The sequence below is a fragment of the Pelodiscus sinensis genome, chromosome 25 (genome assembly GCF_052426305.1).
Source record: "Pelodiscus sinensis isolate ZL-2025 chromosome 25, ASM5242630v1, whole genome shotgun sequence".
In the NCBI taxonomy this organism is placed as follows: domain Eukaryota; kingdom Metazoa; phylum Chordata; order Testudines; family Trionychidae; genus Pelodiscus; species Pelodiscus sinensis.
The window spans coordinates 10,118,499-10,135,944 of NC_143076.1; the positions used below are offsets into that span (position 1 = coordinate 10,118,499).

Here is a 17,446-nt window from a genome sequence, read left to right on the forward strand (position 1 = left end):
GGGGTAGTGCTTACAGGCAGGAGCAGTGCTTGCAAGCAGGGGCAGTGCTCAGAGCCACCTGGTCACCCCTGCCTGTACCTAGAAGCCACAGGGACATGTCACTACTTTTGGGAGCTGCCCAAGGTAAGCACCACTTGGTCACACACCCCATCATGACCTCTTGTTCCTGTCCTGAGCCCCCTCCTATACTCAAACTCCCTCCTAAAGCACGCATCTCCTTCTGCACCAACTCCCTGCTCCAGCCTGTGACAGTGAGTGAGGGCGGGGAAAGCAAGTGACAGGAAGGGGTAGATGGAGTGAGGAGGGGCAGAGCAGGGTGATGGCCTCAGGGCAAGGGGCTGGGCATAGGGTGGAGCAAGGGTTTTTTGGGTTTGTGCACTCAGTGCTTTGATGGTGGAGACACCTTATAAAAGGGAGCAGTCAGAACCTTTGTAAAACACACACACTTGGGATTAACTGTCCAGCAGCTTCCTGTTCTTCTGGTTCTTCAGTTCAACTGGGACGGGGCGGGCTTAACAGCTGATTGGCAGAACTGGATCCAAGGAAGCTCAAATACCTGAAAACAGCTCTTGCAAATGCCTCCTCTCCCCACCCCCTGACCACATACACACACACACACTTGCACACACTGTCTCTCAGTAAATCACATCTCTGGAGTGATTTCCTTTAGCTAATGTCTACAGGGCTCTCCATTTCAGTTACCATTTGTCAATGGACTCTGTGTGTGAAACACTGAGCGTAGCCCACTAGTCAGTGTGTATCTATACAAACCATAAGGATGCAAATCTATTACAGCTTCCTGCTACAGAAATTGGGTCTTTACTTCAGGCTGTAAGGACTTGTGTGTTTAATTTTTGGTTTATTTCCCGGTGTTGGGCAAGATGGGGAACATACAACTTAAGCAGAAATGATAATGAGCAAAAATTACATGTGCAAATGATCTGCATGTGAAATATTGTGGTGCCAGAATGAAATCTGTTCACCAGTAATAATTGAGATACACTCCCTCCCCCTACTGATGACTGACATTTTGGTTATGAGATATGTATGTATACTTAATGGGTGAGATGTTCCTATGAGACAGATCCAATTAGCAATCATTTAAATGAGAGGAATTTGTTAATTGAGGACACTTAGGCTAAGATCCACACTAAAGGGGAAGGTAGAATTCAGATACACAACTCCAGCTACATCAATTAAATAGCTGGAGCTGACATACCTTGATTCAAGTTTCTGCATCATCTCCACGGCAGGAGGCTGATTAGGAGCAGCCCTTACTCTTCATGAGGAGCAGGAGTACCGGTGCTGAGGGAGGCACCCTCAGGAAGATCGATCATGGCAGCATCAATCTTCTACTTAGTGAAGATGTGGCCTTGGTATTACTCCCTCAATGGAAGTAGATGCAGTCACTAAGCAGAGAACACTGCACAGCTTGAACTGTGTGCTATTTTCCCTGGGGAAGATTGCAGAGAATTCTAATGAAAATGTTTCAAGATCATTTCCACATTTCCTTTGGTTCTTTGCTTTTGTCAATATTACTAGTACTGCTTTACATATCTGTTTGCTTCCTCAATAAGACAATCTAAGGTTCCAATTCAGCAAAACACGTAAGCACGGTAAATCCCATTGACTTCTCTGAGGGTTAAGCATGTGCCTGAAGGCTTGTCTACAGTTAGAGTTCTCGAATAGCTTTTCCAAAACATATGTTCTGAACAGCTCCATGAGTGGGTATATTCATTCTGGAAAACATGTGTCTACCCAGGGAATTATTCCAGAATAATTGTCATTCACGTAAATCAGACCTTCTCATAATCCAAATTAGCTTTCAAGTGTATTTACTGAGTCAGGTCCTAAATGAGGGATCCTGTCTCACCGATGTCAGGGTAGTTGCATCCTTGACTTCAATTACAGCAAATTCAAGATCCTGATGGATAAACCTCTCCTTCCCATACAGTAATCTTTAATGGAGGATCACTTGATAGTTTGAGAATTTCCAGGATCATTTGAGGAATGCTGTATGCCTAGTAGTTAGAGCAGATATTCAGAGCTGGGAACCTGAGTTCTGTCTTTCCTTATTCTGCTGGTAACCCTTAATTTCGATTTGGACAAAGATTTGAAATCTAATGACACAAAGCAAATGAGTTTCATGTGAAGTTTCATCTAATTGTTATTTACATAGTGCCAATTGTGTGGAAAACACTTGGCAAACTGAGATGATGATATCTGTGGCCTAAACAGCCCCCCAGACATAGATTATTGTATCTATGTTCATATCAGGTCACATGCTCTGTTGGTCTGTGCAATGTTGTTCAAAGGTTAGAGCAACATACAGAACACTATTTGATTCCATTCCTGACTTCATCTCTCGCTCTTATTTTACAGATGGGGAAAATGAGGCACAAATTCTGCTTCCCAAGAAGGTTAGTTATTGGGCTAAATAGTGCTCCTCCTTTTTCCAGTGTGAAATGTGGAGTCCGTCTCTTGAAGTCAATAGCATTGCTCTAGATTTGCATGGACATAATGGAGAGCAGCATGTCACCTCTTATGACTAATGTACTATGTAGGTTCCCAGAATGTATTGTTAGTAACAAAGGGTATGTCTACACTACAGTGCTCTTTTGAATTAACTTAATTCGAAATAGTTAATTAGAGTTAAGCTCATTCAAAATAATGCATCTAGACACAAAGGGTATGTTTACACTTGCCCTCTACTTCGAAGTAGGGAGGCAAATGAAGCATACCGAAGTTGCAAATCAAGCCCAGGATTTAAATATCCCGCGCTTGATTTGCATGTTTCTGGCTGGTCGCCATTTTAAAAATTCACTAGCCCGGAGTAACTGCCCGCGTCTACACGTGGCAGTGAAATGGGAGTCTGATTTAAAGCCCCTAATTCAAATTAGCTGGTAAACCTCATTGCAGGAGGAATACCAGCTAATTCGAGTTAGCGCCCGGCAGGGCATCAGGTTAGGACTTAGTGTGTGAGGCTGCTGTCTGAAGCTAACTGAGCTCCGTGTTTAATGGGACCCTACCACCATCCCGGACAGACAGTTCTCAGGGTTCCCCGCTTTCTTGTCTACCTCGATGAGGGACAGCAAAGCAGTCCTGTCTTGGAGTGCCCTGAGTGCCCACACTCGGGACACCACAACACTCAGCCACATGGAGCCAGAGCTGCCCCTGGGTATGCTGGTGCGTCTCGTGGGGTTGTTGCCATCAGCCTGGCTGCACTTGCTGCAGGCTGCCATCCAGGGGGTTCGTTGGGGGACTGTCAGAATCCAGGAGGCCCTGAGGGAGACTGTCCACCCTGAGGAGCCCTCAGAGCCTCCTAGGTCCTCCCCACCGGGGGTTCATGCCCCATTCCTCCCTCACGTCCTTCCATTTCCCCCTCCCTAGCTCCCCTTCCTGATGTCAAATAAAAGACGTATGCTCAAAAATAGAAACTGGGTTTAATGAACAAAACTGGCGGGGGGGGGGAGGAGGAATCTCTGGGGAGACTGGGAAAAGGAGGTGGGAGAGAGGAAGAGAGAGGGTGGAAGAGGGCAGGGGGAAACCTGGAAGGAGGGAGCTGGAAGGGGGAAGCAAGGGGAAGAAGCTCAGGGGCTCAGGGTTGGGGGTCTCACCATACCAACTTGACTTTCCTGCTAACCTGCTCCTGGGTCCGCATGTGGCCTTTGGTGGCCAGGCTGGTAGCTATCCTGCCATAGATGGCCACATTCCTCTGTCTAGTGTGGAGATCATGGACATTGGGGGCATCCCCAACAAACCTGAATAAGGTGATCTCCACCCTGGACCAGGAAGGTGCTCCAGCTCCTGTCAGGCTCCTGGGAGCTGGCAGACTACTCCTGGGGAGCAGTGGAGGGCTGGCTGCCAGTGGCTTGCTGGCTCATGTTTTGGGGTCACTGGGTCAGGGGCCCTGGTGGCCACTGCTGGCTCTGGGCTGGCAGGCTTGGAGCTGGCACAGGCACTGCAGCCAGGGTCTACCCCTTTAATGGCTCCAGGGCTGGGGGAGAGGAGAGTAAGTTTTCCTGGTTGTGCCCAGAGTGGCCACCAGGGCTCTCTGGGAAGGGCTGGAGGCCCCCTATTTTGAATTAAGTATCTACACAGCACTTAATTCAAAATAGCTATTTCGAATTTGGTGTTACTTCTCATAGAATGAGGTTTACCAAATTCGAAATAAGGGCTCCACTATTTCGAATTTATTTCGAAATAGCAGTTTGCCTGTGTAGACGTTATTAAAGTTAATTCTAAATAACTGCTGTTATTTCGAATTAACTTTGTAGTGTAGACATACCCAAACAAATATTTTACAGCCATTACTGTGTATTGGATACTTGCTTTTAAAGCAATGTAATTATTTATGTAACCCTTCTACCTGGTAGAACCAGTAGCAGCCAGGACTAGGTTCAGTATCGAGGGGTTTCTCCCCATACCTCTAATACAGAACTGGCTTGAACTCCCACCAAATAACCTGGAAAATTCACACACCACCCTGGGGTGCCTCTGAGAAGCAATGCTCCCCCTTCACAAGCACAGAGGCTGAGCATAGAAAAGAAATTTTAATAAAAAGTGGGAAATAACTTGGCATTAATTTGAGAAAACAACACAAACAGAACTGATGAACAAGAACCATGAATAAAGTCCCTTCCCAAGTAGGTTGGGCAATGTCCTTTTCCTCTCAAGTTCTTAAGTCCAGCAACGTAAATGTCCCCTTCACATGCCCAACCCTTCTCTACAACTCACTGTTGCTGCCCTTGGCCAGAGCAGACCCAGAGTTCAAAGGTGCAGCCACAGAGCTCACCTCCCATCCTGGGTGGGAGGAGTAAATGAGGCATCTTACTTCACTGGTCGCTCGCCAGCCGCTTGCTCACTGCTCTCTACCGCTGCCCTGCTGCTTGCTTATTACATCTTTCTGCCGCTGCCCTGCTTGCTGCTTGTCAAGCTGCTCCCACTCATGGCATCTCTCTACCACCCTGCCCCCACCGGCTCATGCTGGATTTGGCTTTGGGCAAAAACCCAGTGATTTCATCTCAGTGATTTCAGCTCCTGACTCAAGTTCAGCCACAAGAAATTTCAGCATCTGCTGGAGTAAATATAAAATAATGAAAAAGACTCCCTATGCAGCCTATTTTAGCTCTGTCATTAAGACAGTGGGGAGAAACAGTCGGAATCAGTCTTACAGCTCACACCTGGAGGGCATGTCACCTCCTGATTGAAAGTCCTGCCCTCCCCTCTTTCCTTCATAGAGCTCTAGCAGTGGAGTCGTTGTCCATCCAACGAGGGTGCTTTAATCTGACTGTCTCCCCCTCCTTAGAAATGTGTTAAACACAGCCTGCTTTTTCTGGCTTCCAACAATAATTGCAAGCCTTGGTGATCATGTTTCACCATTCCTGCATTAAGTATTAACATAATTTGGGACCCCACAATAAACAAATTGATTACAATGGACAAAACACCACTGTATCGGTTGAATATCTAGCACATCTAAGCAAACAGGAGTCCACTGTATTTATATGCACAAACCCAGAGTCTCGTTCTTTAAACTGAGAGTGTTTTCCTCTTTGAGCCGTATTAAGCCCAGCCTTTCTTTTTTGTAGTCCTACAATAATTACGAGTAGTATAAGGGCCCTACCATCAAACGTTAGCCCCGCCCCATGACCCCGGAAGTCCCGCCCCTGTCCCTGGAAGCCCCGTCTCCCCTGTCACCAGAAGTCCCGCCCCTGGAGGGTAGTGCATCCGGGTCAAGAGGTGACCGGAAGTAAAGGATGTCATGTGACCCACCCACCCCCCCACCCCTACCCCCCTGCTAGGCCCGTCCCCTGTCACCGGAAGTCCCGCCCTTGGGGGTAATACATCCGGGGTCAATAGGGGCAGGTGACCGGAAGTAAGGGGTGTCATGTGACCGCTCTAAGGACTCGCCCTGCCTCCCTCTACCAATCAGGAAGGGTTTTTCCCCTGTAGGACCGCCCCGTGAACCACTTTGACCAATCGGGGGGAAGTTCCGGGACCAGATGACCTGCCCAGAAGTGGGTCATGTGACCCCTCTAAGAACTCGCCCCTCCTCCCTCTACCAATAAGGAAGGGATTTTCCCCTGTAGGACCGCCCTGCAAATCGCTTTGACCAATCGGGGGTGCAGTTCCGGGGCCCGTTGACCAGACCGGAAGCGAGTCGTGTGACCCCTCTAAGAGCTTCCCGTGACACCCTCTGACAATCAGAGCAGAGCACTTCCCCATAAGTTCTAGCGCCACACAAAAGAGGCCATCTTGTTCCAAGAGCGCGTTTCAGAGAGCGTGCAAACGCTGAGCGGAAACATGGCTTCTTTCACCAATTTTGTTTTGGTGCCGAGAAGAAAGCGCTACATCAGCGACAGTTCTGAGGAGGAAGGAGAAGTTGAAGGGAGCCCTTTGGCCCAGCCGCTGATGGATACACCAGTATCTGATGCCGAAACCCAACCGCTCCCGATGCAGCCCGACAAGCTAGATGGCCTGGAGGAGGAAGGTGCCCACGGCTCCCAGGAGTCGTTCAAGACGCATGGAAAAGAAGCCAAACAGGTAAATGGGGCATCATGGGGTTAGGAAACCGGGATTTTGTAAAAAACAAAACAAAAAAATGACCAGAGCGTCTTACATTATTTCTTTCTGGCAATCTTTTGACAGCTCGATGATGCCTTTCTAGCTGACTCTCAGACCCAGGACAGCATTGCATCAGACAAGGAAGACGAACCGGGCCCACCTTGTTTTTGCTCAACACCGATACAAAGCATTGAAGAGAACGCCAAGGATGACGGCCATGAAGAATTCAGGGGGTGGCTTGGCATTGACCTAGTTGAGCCAGTGCCACATCATAAGCGTAAAAAAGTTATGCGCTCTATTGTACGCGTTGGTGTTTATACCGTCCTTAGTCACTGTCCTAGGGAAAAGCTTTTTGAGGACTGCGAGGGCTGTGTCATAGATGCGCCAGCCCAGCGGCACCATGACTGTGTGACTTGGACTCCAGAGGATATAAACCGCAAGCTCCGGGGCCTATGTGCTCAACTGTGTTTGGAAAGCTTATTAAATACTGTTATTGCCGTAGGTGATGCTATGCAATGTCTGTGCTTAACTCAAGAACACTTAGCACAAGGGGTGACTTTGGTAAATGCAGTGCAATTCAGTCAAGATCCTCACAGTGTTTTAAAGACCATGACCAAGCCAAAAGACGCCCGCTTAGAGCGTTATATTGAACGTCTAGTGCGTACAAAAAGTTACAGAACCCTGCTTAAGAAAAAGACTATTTGTAAGCTGTCTAAAAGGATGAAGTTAGAGAATGGTGAGGGGGCACACATGAGATATAAAACTTGGTAGCTGTAAATATCTTTGAAAAGGAGCTTTTGTGACTATCTTCTGTCAGAAGGTTTGTGTGATCCTTACATGAGTAAAAGTGTTGGTGGAACACATGGTCTGTATGTCTTTTAAATAAAATCATTTAAAAAAATAAAGTTTATGAGAATCCATTTTGTATAAAGGGGCCCATTTACTGAAACCCCCCTGAAAGATGTATGGTAGAAACTCGGGGGAAGGAAAAACCCTCAAAAAATTACCCCCCTTCCCCAGTTAGGATTTATTAGACATGAACTCAATGGTTTAACTGCACCTCACTGAATAGCCAGGAGCTCTAGTCAGTGGTTAGGTTCAGGTGTGGCCACTTACCCTTGTCGAGGTTAATGTTCAGTAATTAAATTTGATGGGTTGGATGGGTGGGCTCTGATGAATATCTAATTAAACAACACCTCAGGAGTTTGCAGATGCTATTGGACAGTTTAAATATAACCCCTGGGGTTGGTAGAGCGCTATTGGACAGCTTAAAGGACACAGGCATTGGTAGAAACTCTATTGGACAGTTTAAATGACCCAGGAGTAGGTTAAATGCTATGGGCTACTTTTTCTAGCCATTAAAAGTTTAAAAAAAAATTAAGGGTCTAACCCAAAACTGAAATGTTTCAAACTTTTACCCATACTTTAGAACAAGCATTTGCTCTAAAGACAATCACACATTTAAAAGCATTTTATTTAAACCCCAAGCCTTAAGCATGAAAGAAGCATGTTTAAAAAAAACAAACCCCAAGACATTTATTGATATCTGCAAAGGGTCTCCACATGGAAATGGGTACAGCTACATTAAGGATTGGTGCTTTTACTGTTAATACTGTAAGAAAGCCCTACAAAAATGTATTTTAACTAAAAGAAAAAAAATGTAGCCAAAAGCAACTCAGTTGTGGAGACAGCTTACTTCTTCCACCCCCAGATCACAAAAGGCAATGCTAGGGAGGGGTGCCTAAAAACTTTAAGGATCTATTATTTCAGAGTTGCAGTGATCAAATTAACCTGCTAGCTACTATGTTGAAGTTGTTTGAAACAATGGGTTAGGAGGGTATAAAAAACCTAGGTATATTGGAGACTGTCCTTTTCAACAGAAACTTTCTTGAATGGCTGCTGGACTGCAACAGGAGAAGGTATGTTCCCTGTTTTTAACTTTGAAAATATATATTATATAATGCCACTCTTTGGCCATGCTCTCTCAGTAAAATAATGGTGGCTATCTTTAGTGCAGTGTGATCTGTTTAACATGGAACCAGTAATTTTAAGCTGCAGTTCCCCACCAGGCCAAGATAAAAACCATTTTTAACTGTAGTTGTGCTTAATACTGTTAAAAAAAAAAACCCCTGGGTAATACTAACTAACATTTGTGCTTATTCTTTAACCTTAAGGCCCAAGCACACATGGGGGGAGGGGGGGCAACAGAACAAGCATGTGCCTGCAACACTTTATCCCATAGTGAAAGGTAACTGTTTTGCAATTGGCTTTTAAATGTATGTGGGGTGTGTGTGTGTGTGTGTGTGTGTGTGTGTGTGTGAGAGAGAGAGAGAGAGAGAGAGAGAGAGAGAGAGATGAGGTCTGTGCAAGACCTAGGTGTGTTTTTAAAATGGGGTTTGAAGCATTTGGGGGTAATCCTAACTCATATTTTTTTTGCTTGTTCTTTATTCCATAGTCCCAAATATACGTAGGGGAAAACAGAATAGCCCTGTGCCAACATGCCTTTACCCTGTGGTAGAAGGTAACTATCCATAATCATTTTTAAGGCGTGTGGGTTATTTTTTTCTTTTAACTAATTGTAATGTTTTAATTGTGAGTTGGTTTTTTTCAAAACTTAATTGTGGGGGTGCTTATTGGTGTTTTTAAACTATATGTTGGCAAACTGCTGGTATAGAGTGTTTGGTGGGTTGCTCTTTCTGTGCCACTGTGTTTTCAAAATAAATGTTCAATTCTGAGTTGGGGGAGGAAGTGGTGGGGTTAGGCTAAATGTATCTGGGATGGTTACAAAAATGTGGTGTGTTTTTACCTGGGGTTTTTATTTAAAAAAAAAAACTGGCTGTAGGGGTTAAGTTGTGGGCGATTCAGGGGCTTATGCTAGAGATAAGTGGTTTAAAAAACAGTTTGTTGCATACCACTGCTTTTAAAAAATATAGTTGCAAATAGTTTTAAAACTGTTGTGGGGAGTTTTTGAAGGGGTGTGTGTGTGTGTGTGTGTGTGTGTGTGTGTGTGATGGAGTTTGTGACAGACAAAGGTGTGTTTTTAAACTATATGTTGGCAAACTGCTGGTATAGAGTGTTTGGTGGGTTGCTTTTTCTGTGCAAAATGTGATGTGTTAAATGCATGTGGGTTTTGAAAAGTATATGGCTACAAACTTGGTTTGGTGTGTTTTATAAAGCTGCTGTTTAGTGGGGGGGGAGGTGGCTGTGCAAGGCATAGGGGTAGGTTTTTTTTAAAGTGCTTGGTTTGTTTAAACTAACAAGGGGTTTTAAAAGCAGTTTTGGCTTTTATTCTGCAAAATGAGATGTATTTAAAATAATTTTGTGGGTTTTTGTTTGTTGTTTGTTTATTTAAGAGGAAGAAATAAACTCAAAACTGGTGTTTGTTGTACAGCCTGAAATGGATTATTTTGTTTTAAAGCTATAACTTTTTAAATAGAAAAACACCCTAATGATTTTAAAGTTTACAAGAGGGTTTCCTGTGTTTTATAATAATGTTGTTTGCTCCACAGTACAGTCAAAACATGAGAGGTTCTTAGACCAGAGGGAAAACAAGCTCAAAAGAAAAAGGAAAGAGACAGCTGAAAAGGAAAATTCACCAGCATCAGTGACTGATGGATCGATGAAGCCCAGGAAATATATTTTGCTTATTGGTTTGGTTGTTTTATGAGGTTTTAAGTAAATACATAGGTGTGGGTGAGAAAGATGGTAAAGTTCAGGGGTTTTCTTTTTTTGTAAAATGTTTTTCCTCACACCTCATAGGCATGGACATCTTTTCTGACAATGCTGTAGTCAGAGCTACAAGGACACCTCCTCCAGAACCACCAAAGAACCAGGAATCTGCTTTGAGACCCTTAACAACGCAAAACAGCACAAGAGTGCAGATGAAGCATCCGGGCGGTCCAAACCTCACATACGTCAAACCCAAGGACAAAACAAAAGACTCTGGTAAAAAACAACCATGCAACCACAACTCCAGTTCCTCAGCGGTCACTGCCACACCATGCCCTGAGGAAACTGTGAGCGAAAACGCCCACATTCACAAACCCGGAGCATGCGCTCTAGGGGTTCTGAACGTGCGCAAAACCACACACATTCACAAACCCGGAGCACGCGCTCTAGGGGTTCTGAATGTGTGCAAAACCACACATTCACAAACCCGGAGCACACGCTCTAGGGGTTGCGTATAAAAAACCAAGGACTGAAAACTCCTGCAATGCTGAGGTATTGCAGCCACACAAACACAACTCCAGTTCCTCAGCGGCCACTGCCACACCAAGCCCTGAGAAAACTGTGAGCAAAAACGCCCACATTCACAAACCCGGAGCACGCGCTCTAGGGGTTCTGAACGTGCGCAAAACCACACACATTCACAAACCCGGAGCACGCGCTCTAGGGGTTCTGAATAAAAAACCAGGGACTGAAAACTCCTCCAATGCCGAGGTATTGCAGCCACGCAAACACAACTCCAGTTCCTCAGTGGCCACTGCCACACCAAGCCCTGAGAATACTGTGAGCGAAAACGCCCACATTCACAAACCCGGAGCACGCGCTCTAGGGGTTCTGAACGTGCGCAAAACCACACACATTCACAAACCCGGAGCATGCGCTCTAGGGGTTCTGAACGTGCACAAAACCACACACATTCACAAACCCGGAGCACGCGCTCTAGGGGTTGTGAATGTGTGCAAAACCACACATTCACAAACCCGGAGCATGCGCTCTAGGGGTTCTGAACGTGCGCAAAACCACACACATTCACAAACCCGGAGCACGCGCTCTAGGGGTTCTGAATGTGTGCAAAACCACACGTTCACAAACCCGGAGCACACGCTCTAGGGGTTGCGTATAAAAAACCAAGGACTGAAAACTCCTGCAATGCTGAGGTATTGCAGCCACACAAACACAACTCCAGTTCCTCAGCGGCCACTGCCACAGCAAGCCCTGAGAAAACTGTGAGCAAAAACGCCCACATTCACAAACCCGGAGCATGCGCTCTAGGGGTTGTGAACGTGCGCAAAACCACACACATTCACAAACCCGGAGCACGCGCTCTAGGGGTTGTGAATAAAAAACCAGGGACTGAAAACTCCTCCAATGCCGAGGTATTGCAGCCACGCAAACACAACTCCAGTTCCTCAGTGGCCACTGCCACACCAAGCCCTGAGAATACTGTGAGCGAAAACGCCCACATTCACAAACCCGGAGCACGCGCTCTAGGGGTTCTGAACGTGCGCAAAACCACACACATTCACAAACCCGGAGCACGCGCTCTAGGGGTTCTGAATGTGTGCAAAACCACACATTCACAAACCCGGAGCACACGCTCTAGGGGTTGCGTATAAAAAACCAAGGACTGAAAACTCCTGCAATGCTGAGGTATTGCAGCCACACAAACACAACTCCAGTTCCTCAGCGGCCACTGCCACACCAAGCCCTGAGAAAACTGTGAGCAAAAACGCCCACATTCACAAACCCGGAGCATGCGCTCTAGGGGTTGTGAACGTGCGCAAAACCACACACATTCACAAACCCGGAGCACGCGCTCTAGGGGTTGTGAATAAAAAACCAAGGACTGACAAACCATTCTCCCAAAACCATAAGCTCATCACAGCTCCCCCATATTCTAGTATGGGGGAAGAGTTTGATGCTTCATTCAGAAAACTGGTGAACTCTGTATCCTCAGGGGGCCTAAAAGAAAGGGGTCTGGGCAAAAGGGGTTCCCATCAGATAAGGTGTAAACAAAAGCATTTGGCGGATAAACGGGTGGCTTCCAAAAAGTTTCAGGCCAAGATCACTGCAACATTTTTAAAAAAGGCTAAAGAAAAAATACCAAAAAGAGATGCCCCCTACTGGAGGCTCACAAAATGGCTTATCTGACCTGCGGGGTGGTGGTGAGTCTGTAGACGGGTCCCTGGCTAGTCCTGATGACTCTCTCAGAGACCGCTCTGACTCTGAGATAGCATCTGAGGTAGAAGATGCCCCTGATGGTCCCGTAGAGGAACCCCCAAGTGCCCCTGAAAATCCAGAGTTGTATATGGAGAGAGTGAGAAGTTGGCAACATGAAGTACCTAGATTTGGGGGGTTAGTGTATTGTGAGGAATTTCATTTTGTCCATCTTGAGCAAATCAATTCAGCTGAACAGGTTATTGAAGCCATACGTAGGGGAATACAGTTAGTTCTAGATGATGTTAATGGTAGGGTAGGCCCTGATGATTATGCTCAGTTACGTTTAGGGAGCCGTAATTTAACTAACCCTTTGTTTTCGGTCAGAAGAACTAGTGACGAGCTGTCTGCTGAGGATTTTTTTAAACCAGACCTCAAAGCTGTTACAGAGTAATGGAGAGTTGCACCTCAATGGAACATTGCGCCTCGTTGTGACAGTTGTAAAAAAACAGGGGTGGGGGTGCTCGTAGAGTTTTAAATTCTATCCTTAGTAGTCAAATTATTCATAAAAAGAGACCATGTTTCGTAGACCTGGCTTACACCGGTACCAATCTGTGTTTTGCGGGCGGGCTCTTGGTCGTCCTGTCTGATCGTAAACCTACGGACGCCGAATTGTTAGAGGGGGCGAGAGCTTCACGAGAAACTGGGGTGGTCAGATCAAAAAAAGGTTATGCTCGGCGACGTAGCGAAGTTTGAACAGCATTTAGGAGTTAACCTACAGGTGGTGCTGTATACGGCGAAAGGCGGCTGGGGCTTTTTTAAAACAGGGGGCCCAGTGTACCCCAAGACTTATTTTATCCTGATGCACGATGAGCATTACTATGGGGTTCTGGATGTGAAAAAGTTGTTGGGAGCGAAAAATGATTGTGAGTTTTGCCACACAGTGTACAGTCATGACCACTCTTGCAGGAATTGTTGCTGCCTCTGCTTGAGCGCAACGTGCTCAGACAGCATGGGTGTGCCGCTGAGGTGTCCTAGCTGTAGACTATTTTGTCGATCCAAAGAGTGCTTAGTCAGACACATAGACTGTGCATCGAAAAAACAAGTCGAATGCCTGTCTAATGCTTCGTGTGATGAGTGTCAGTCTTACGTGGACAAGTGGCACTGCTGTAAAGGGCGAAGCTTAAGCAGTGTAAGGGCTTGCTTGTTGGCAACATAGACAATCATCTCTGTTTTATGGACAGCCTTAGAAAGCCCAAATCCTCAGAAAAGTATATTTTTTTTATGATTTCGAATGCACGCAGGAGACGGGGTTGCACACCCCCAATTACATTTTTGCTATGGCCCTAAAGCCAGAAAAATCCTGGGAATTTAAGGGTAGCGAGTGTCTTTCTATGTTCGTTAAGACCTTTATTGGCAAAGAGTTCCGTGACTACACATTCATAGCACACAATTCCAAAGGTTACCATGCATACTTTGTTGTGAGACAGCTATTGAAGGAAAAGGTGTGCCTAGAACTGATCACTCAGGGTAGTAAACTAATGTGTGTGAAAGTTAAGGCCTTGGGCATTCGTTTTATAGACTCTTTAAACTTCTTGCCCATGAAGCTTAGCAAGCTACCACAGGCGATGGGGTTTGAAGGGTGCAAAGGGTATTTTCCACATTTTTTTTTTTAACACTTTAGAAAACCAAAATTACGTGGGGCCTATGCCCGGTGTGGGACACTGGTGTAGACAGTATGATGCCCAGGGAAAAAGCAGAGTTTCTCAACTGGTATCGGGACCACAGCTCTGAGACGTTTGACTTGCAGAAAGTGCTCGCGTATTACTGTCAACAGGATGTTAAAATTTTGAGACAGGCTTGTATTCTATATAGAAAAAAGATTATGAAAATGACAAGAGATGGGGGATGTAGCAGAGAGAGGCCCTGGTAAATTCACCGAGATAAACCTGTATATTGATCCTTTCCAGGACATCACGCTGGCCTCCGTCTGCATGGCGATGTATAGGCTCCAAAAACATAAACCTAACACGGAAGCTCTTCTCCCTCCAGACAATTGCCACCGGCAGAAAAAGAGAGATTCGACCCCATCTATTCAGTGGCTGCTTTATACCTCTTACAAAGAAAATATACAAATACGGCATGCTTTACAGGGTGGGGAACTACAGGTAGGCCCCTACTTTTTAGACGGTTATGCCAATGTTGATGGGGTACGCACGGCCTTTGAGTTTAACGGGTGTCTTTTCCAGGGCTGTGTCACCTGTTATTGTGAAAAAGCACAAAACTCTATGACAGGGACAACTTTTGGGTTTCTTTATTACAAGACGCAGCTTAAGACCGACTATCTAAAATGACTTGGTTTTGTAGTGAGGACTCTCTGGGAGCATGAGTGGGAGGTAATGAAAGAAACAGACAGGGAGCTTGCAGGCTTTTTAAACTGAGCCCAGTTACCCCAGCCTCTCAGGCCTAGGGATGCTCTTTTCAGGGGGAGGACAAACGCTATCCGCCTATATTACAAGCCTAGCCCTGGGGAAGAAACACCCCTTTTCTGCAATTCTCGCAGGGCCTAGCAACTGTGGGATAAGTTACTTTATAAAAAACGTATTGGATAATGCCAAACACACACTGTCTGTTATGCCTGAGAACATTGTGTGGTGTTACAGTTGTTGGCAACCTCTGTATAAAGAACTGCTCTGTAAATATCCCTTTATCAATTTTGTGGAGAGTCTGCCTAATGCTTTTGACGATGACTGTTTCCTACTAATAAAGTGAATCTGATTATCGTGGATGATGTGATGAACTCTGCTTGTGAAAGTGATGAAATCAAGAGAGCCTTTACCAAGTACGTGCACCACAGGAACTTGAGCATTATGTACATCATTCAGAACGTATTTTGTCAGGGGAAAAAGAGCCGTACAATTAACCTAAACGCTTAGTACATGGTTCTTTTCAAACACCCCAGGGATAAACTACAAATCGCTATGCTTGCTCGGCAAATGTACCCCGGCAAGGCTCAATTCTTTCTAGAAGGTTTTGAGGATGCTACCAAAAGACCTTATGGCTACCCGGTGGTGGATTTAAATGCGTCCACGCCAGACGTCTGGTCTTTTCCCTCCAGACTGGCCGGTGGCTTATACTTTGAAAAGAACACCCGCCGGGTATAAAAAGAGATGATTTATCGGCAGACCCTTTTTAACAGCTGGGGGTTGCCAACCGAAAACATGTCTAGCTGCGTGAAGAGAAACCTGGCTCTTTTAAAATTACTTAGCAAATCACCCCCGCAGCAAAGGAAGGCTAGGCTATGTTCGGCCTCTGACGATTTAGTAGCGGCCATCTCAGAAATAGCACTCAACACCTTAAAAGGAAACGTGCCTTTAACGCAGAATCAAGTGAGCGTGCTGAAAAAGAAACGCACACTTATAAAAACAGTCTAATAAAAGGGTCTCACTTAAAAGAAAGAAGCATCTGGGGAAGCAGTCTGGGGGATTTATCGGCCCTTTGTTAAGTTTTGCTGTCCCTCTGATAATGGGGCTTTTGAATAACCAATAATGGAGTATGCAGAAAAAATGTACCTGGTGCCCAGACCCCTTTCTTTTAGGCCCCCTGAGGATACAGCGTTCACCAGTTTCCTGAATGAAGCATCAAACTCTTCCCCCATACCAGAATATGGGGGAGCTGTGATGAGCTTATGGTTTTGGGAGAATGGTTTGTCAGTCCTTGTTTTTTTTATTCACAACCCCTAGAGCGCGTGCTCCAGGTTTGTGAATGTGGGTGTTTTTGCGCACAGTTTTCTCAGGGCTTGGTGTGGCAGTGGCCGCTGAGGAACTGGAGTTGTGTTTGCGTGGCTGCAATATCTCGGCATTGCAGGAGTCTTCAGTCCTTGGTTTTTTATACGCAACCCCTAGAGCGTGTGCTCCGGGTTTGTGCACGTTCAGAACCCCTAGAGTGCTCTGGGTTTGTGAATGTGGGCGTTTTCGCTCACAGTTTCCTCAGGGCATGGTGTGGCAGTGACCGCTAAGGAACTGGAATTGTGGTTGCATGGTTGTTTTTTACCAGAGTCTTTTGTTTTGTCCTTGGGTATGACGTATGTGAGGTTTGGACTGCCCGGATGCTTCATCTGCACTCTTGTGCTGTTTTGCGTTAAGGGTCTCAAAGCAGATTCCTGGTTCTTTGGTGGTTCTGGAGGAGGTGTCCTTATAGCTCTGACTACAGCATTGTCAGAAAAGATGTCCATGCCTATGAGGTGTGGGGGAAAAACATTTTACAAAAAAAGAAAACCCCTGAACTTTACCATCTTTCTCACCCACACCTATGTATTTACTTAAAACCTCATAAAACAACCAAACCAATAAGCAAAATATATTTCCTGGGCTTCATCTATCCATCAGTCACTGATGCTGGTGAATTTTCCTTTTCAGCTGTCTTTCCTTTTCCTTTTGAGATTGTTTTCCCTCTGGTCTAAGAACCTCTCATGTTTTGACTGTACTGTGGAGCAAACAACATTATTATAAAACACAGGAAACCCTCTTGTAAACTTTAAAATCATTAGGGTGTTTTTCTATTTAAAAAGTTATAGCTTTAAAACAAAATAATCCATTTCAGGCTGTACAACAAACACCAGTTTTGAGTTTATTTCTATCACTTAAAAAAACAACAAAAACCCACAAAATTATTTTAAATACATCTCATTTTGCAGAATAAAAGCCAAAACTGCTTTTAAAACCCCTTGTTAGTTTAAACAAACCAAGCACTTTAAAAAAAACCTACCCCTATGCCTTGCACAGTCCCCCCCCACACACACACTAAACAGCATCTTTATAAAACACACCAAACCAAGTTTGCAGCCATATACTTTTCAAAACCCACATGCATTTAACACATCATATTTTGCACAGAAAAAGCAACCCACCAAACACTCTATACCAGCAGTTTGCCAACATATAGTTTAAAAACACCAATAAGCTCCCCCACAATTAAGTTTTGAAAAAAACCAACT

At 45.3% G+C, this 17,446-nt stretch overlaps 1 protein-coding gene and 1 pseudogene across 1 annotated transcript; both read left to right on the plus strand.

Moving 5' to 3' along the window:
* The first annotated feature begins 5,856 nt into the window (after nt 1-5,856).
* LOC142820541 (uncharacterized) lies at nt 5,857-8,716 on the plus strand. Its single transcript, XM_089773337.1, has 2 exons — nt 5,857-6,546; nt 6,652-8,716. Exons 1-2 carry the CDS (start codon nt 6,307-6,309, stop codon nt 7,336-7,338), a joined length of 927 nt encoding a protein of 308 aa, XP_089629463.1. The 5' UTR covers nt 5,857-6,306; the 3' UTR covers nt 7,339-8,716.
* Nucleotides 8,717-11,356: 2,640 nt separating this feature from the next.
* Nucleotides 11,357-13,478, plus strand: LOC149521699 (uncharacterized; annotated as a pseudogene).
* The last annotated feature ends 3,968 nt before the right edge of the window (nt 13,479-17,446 follow it).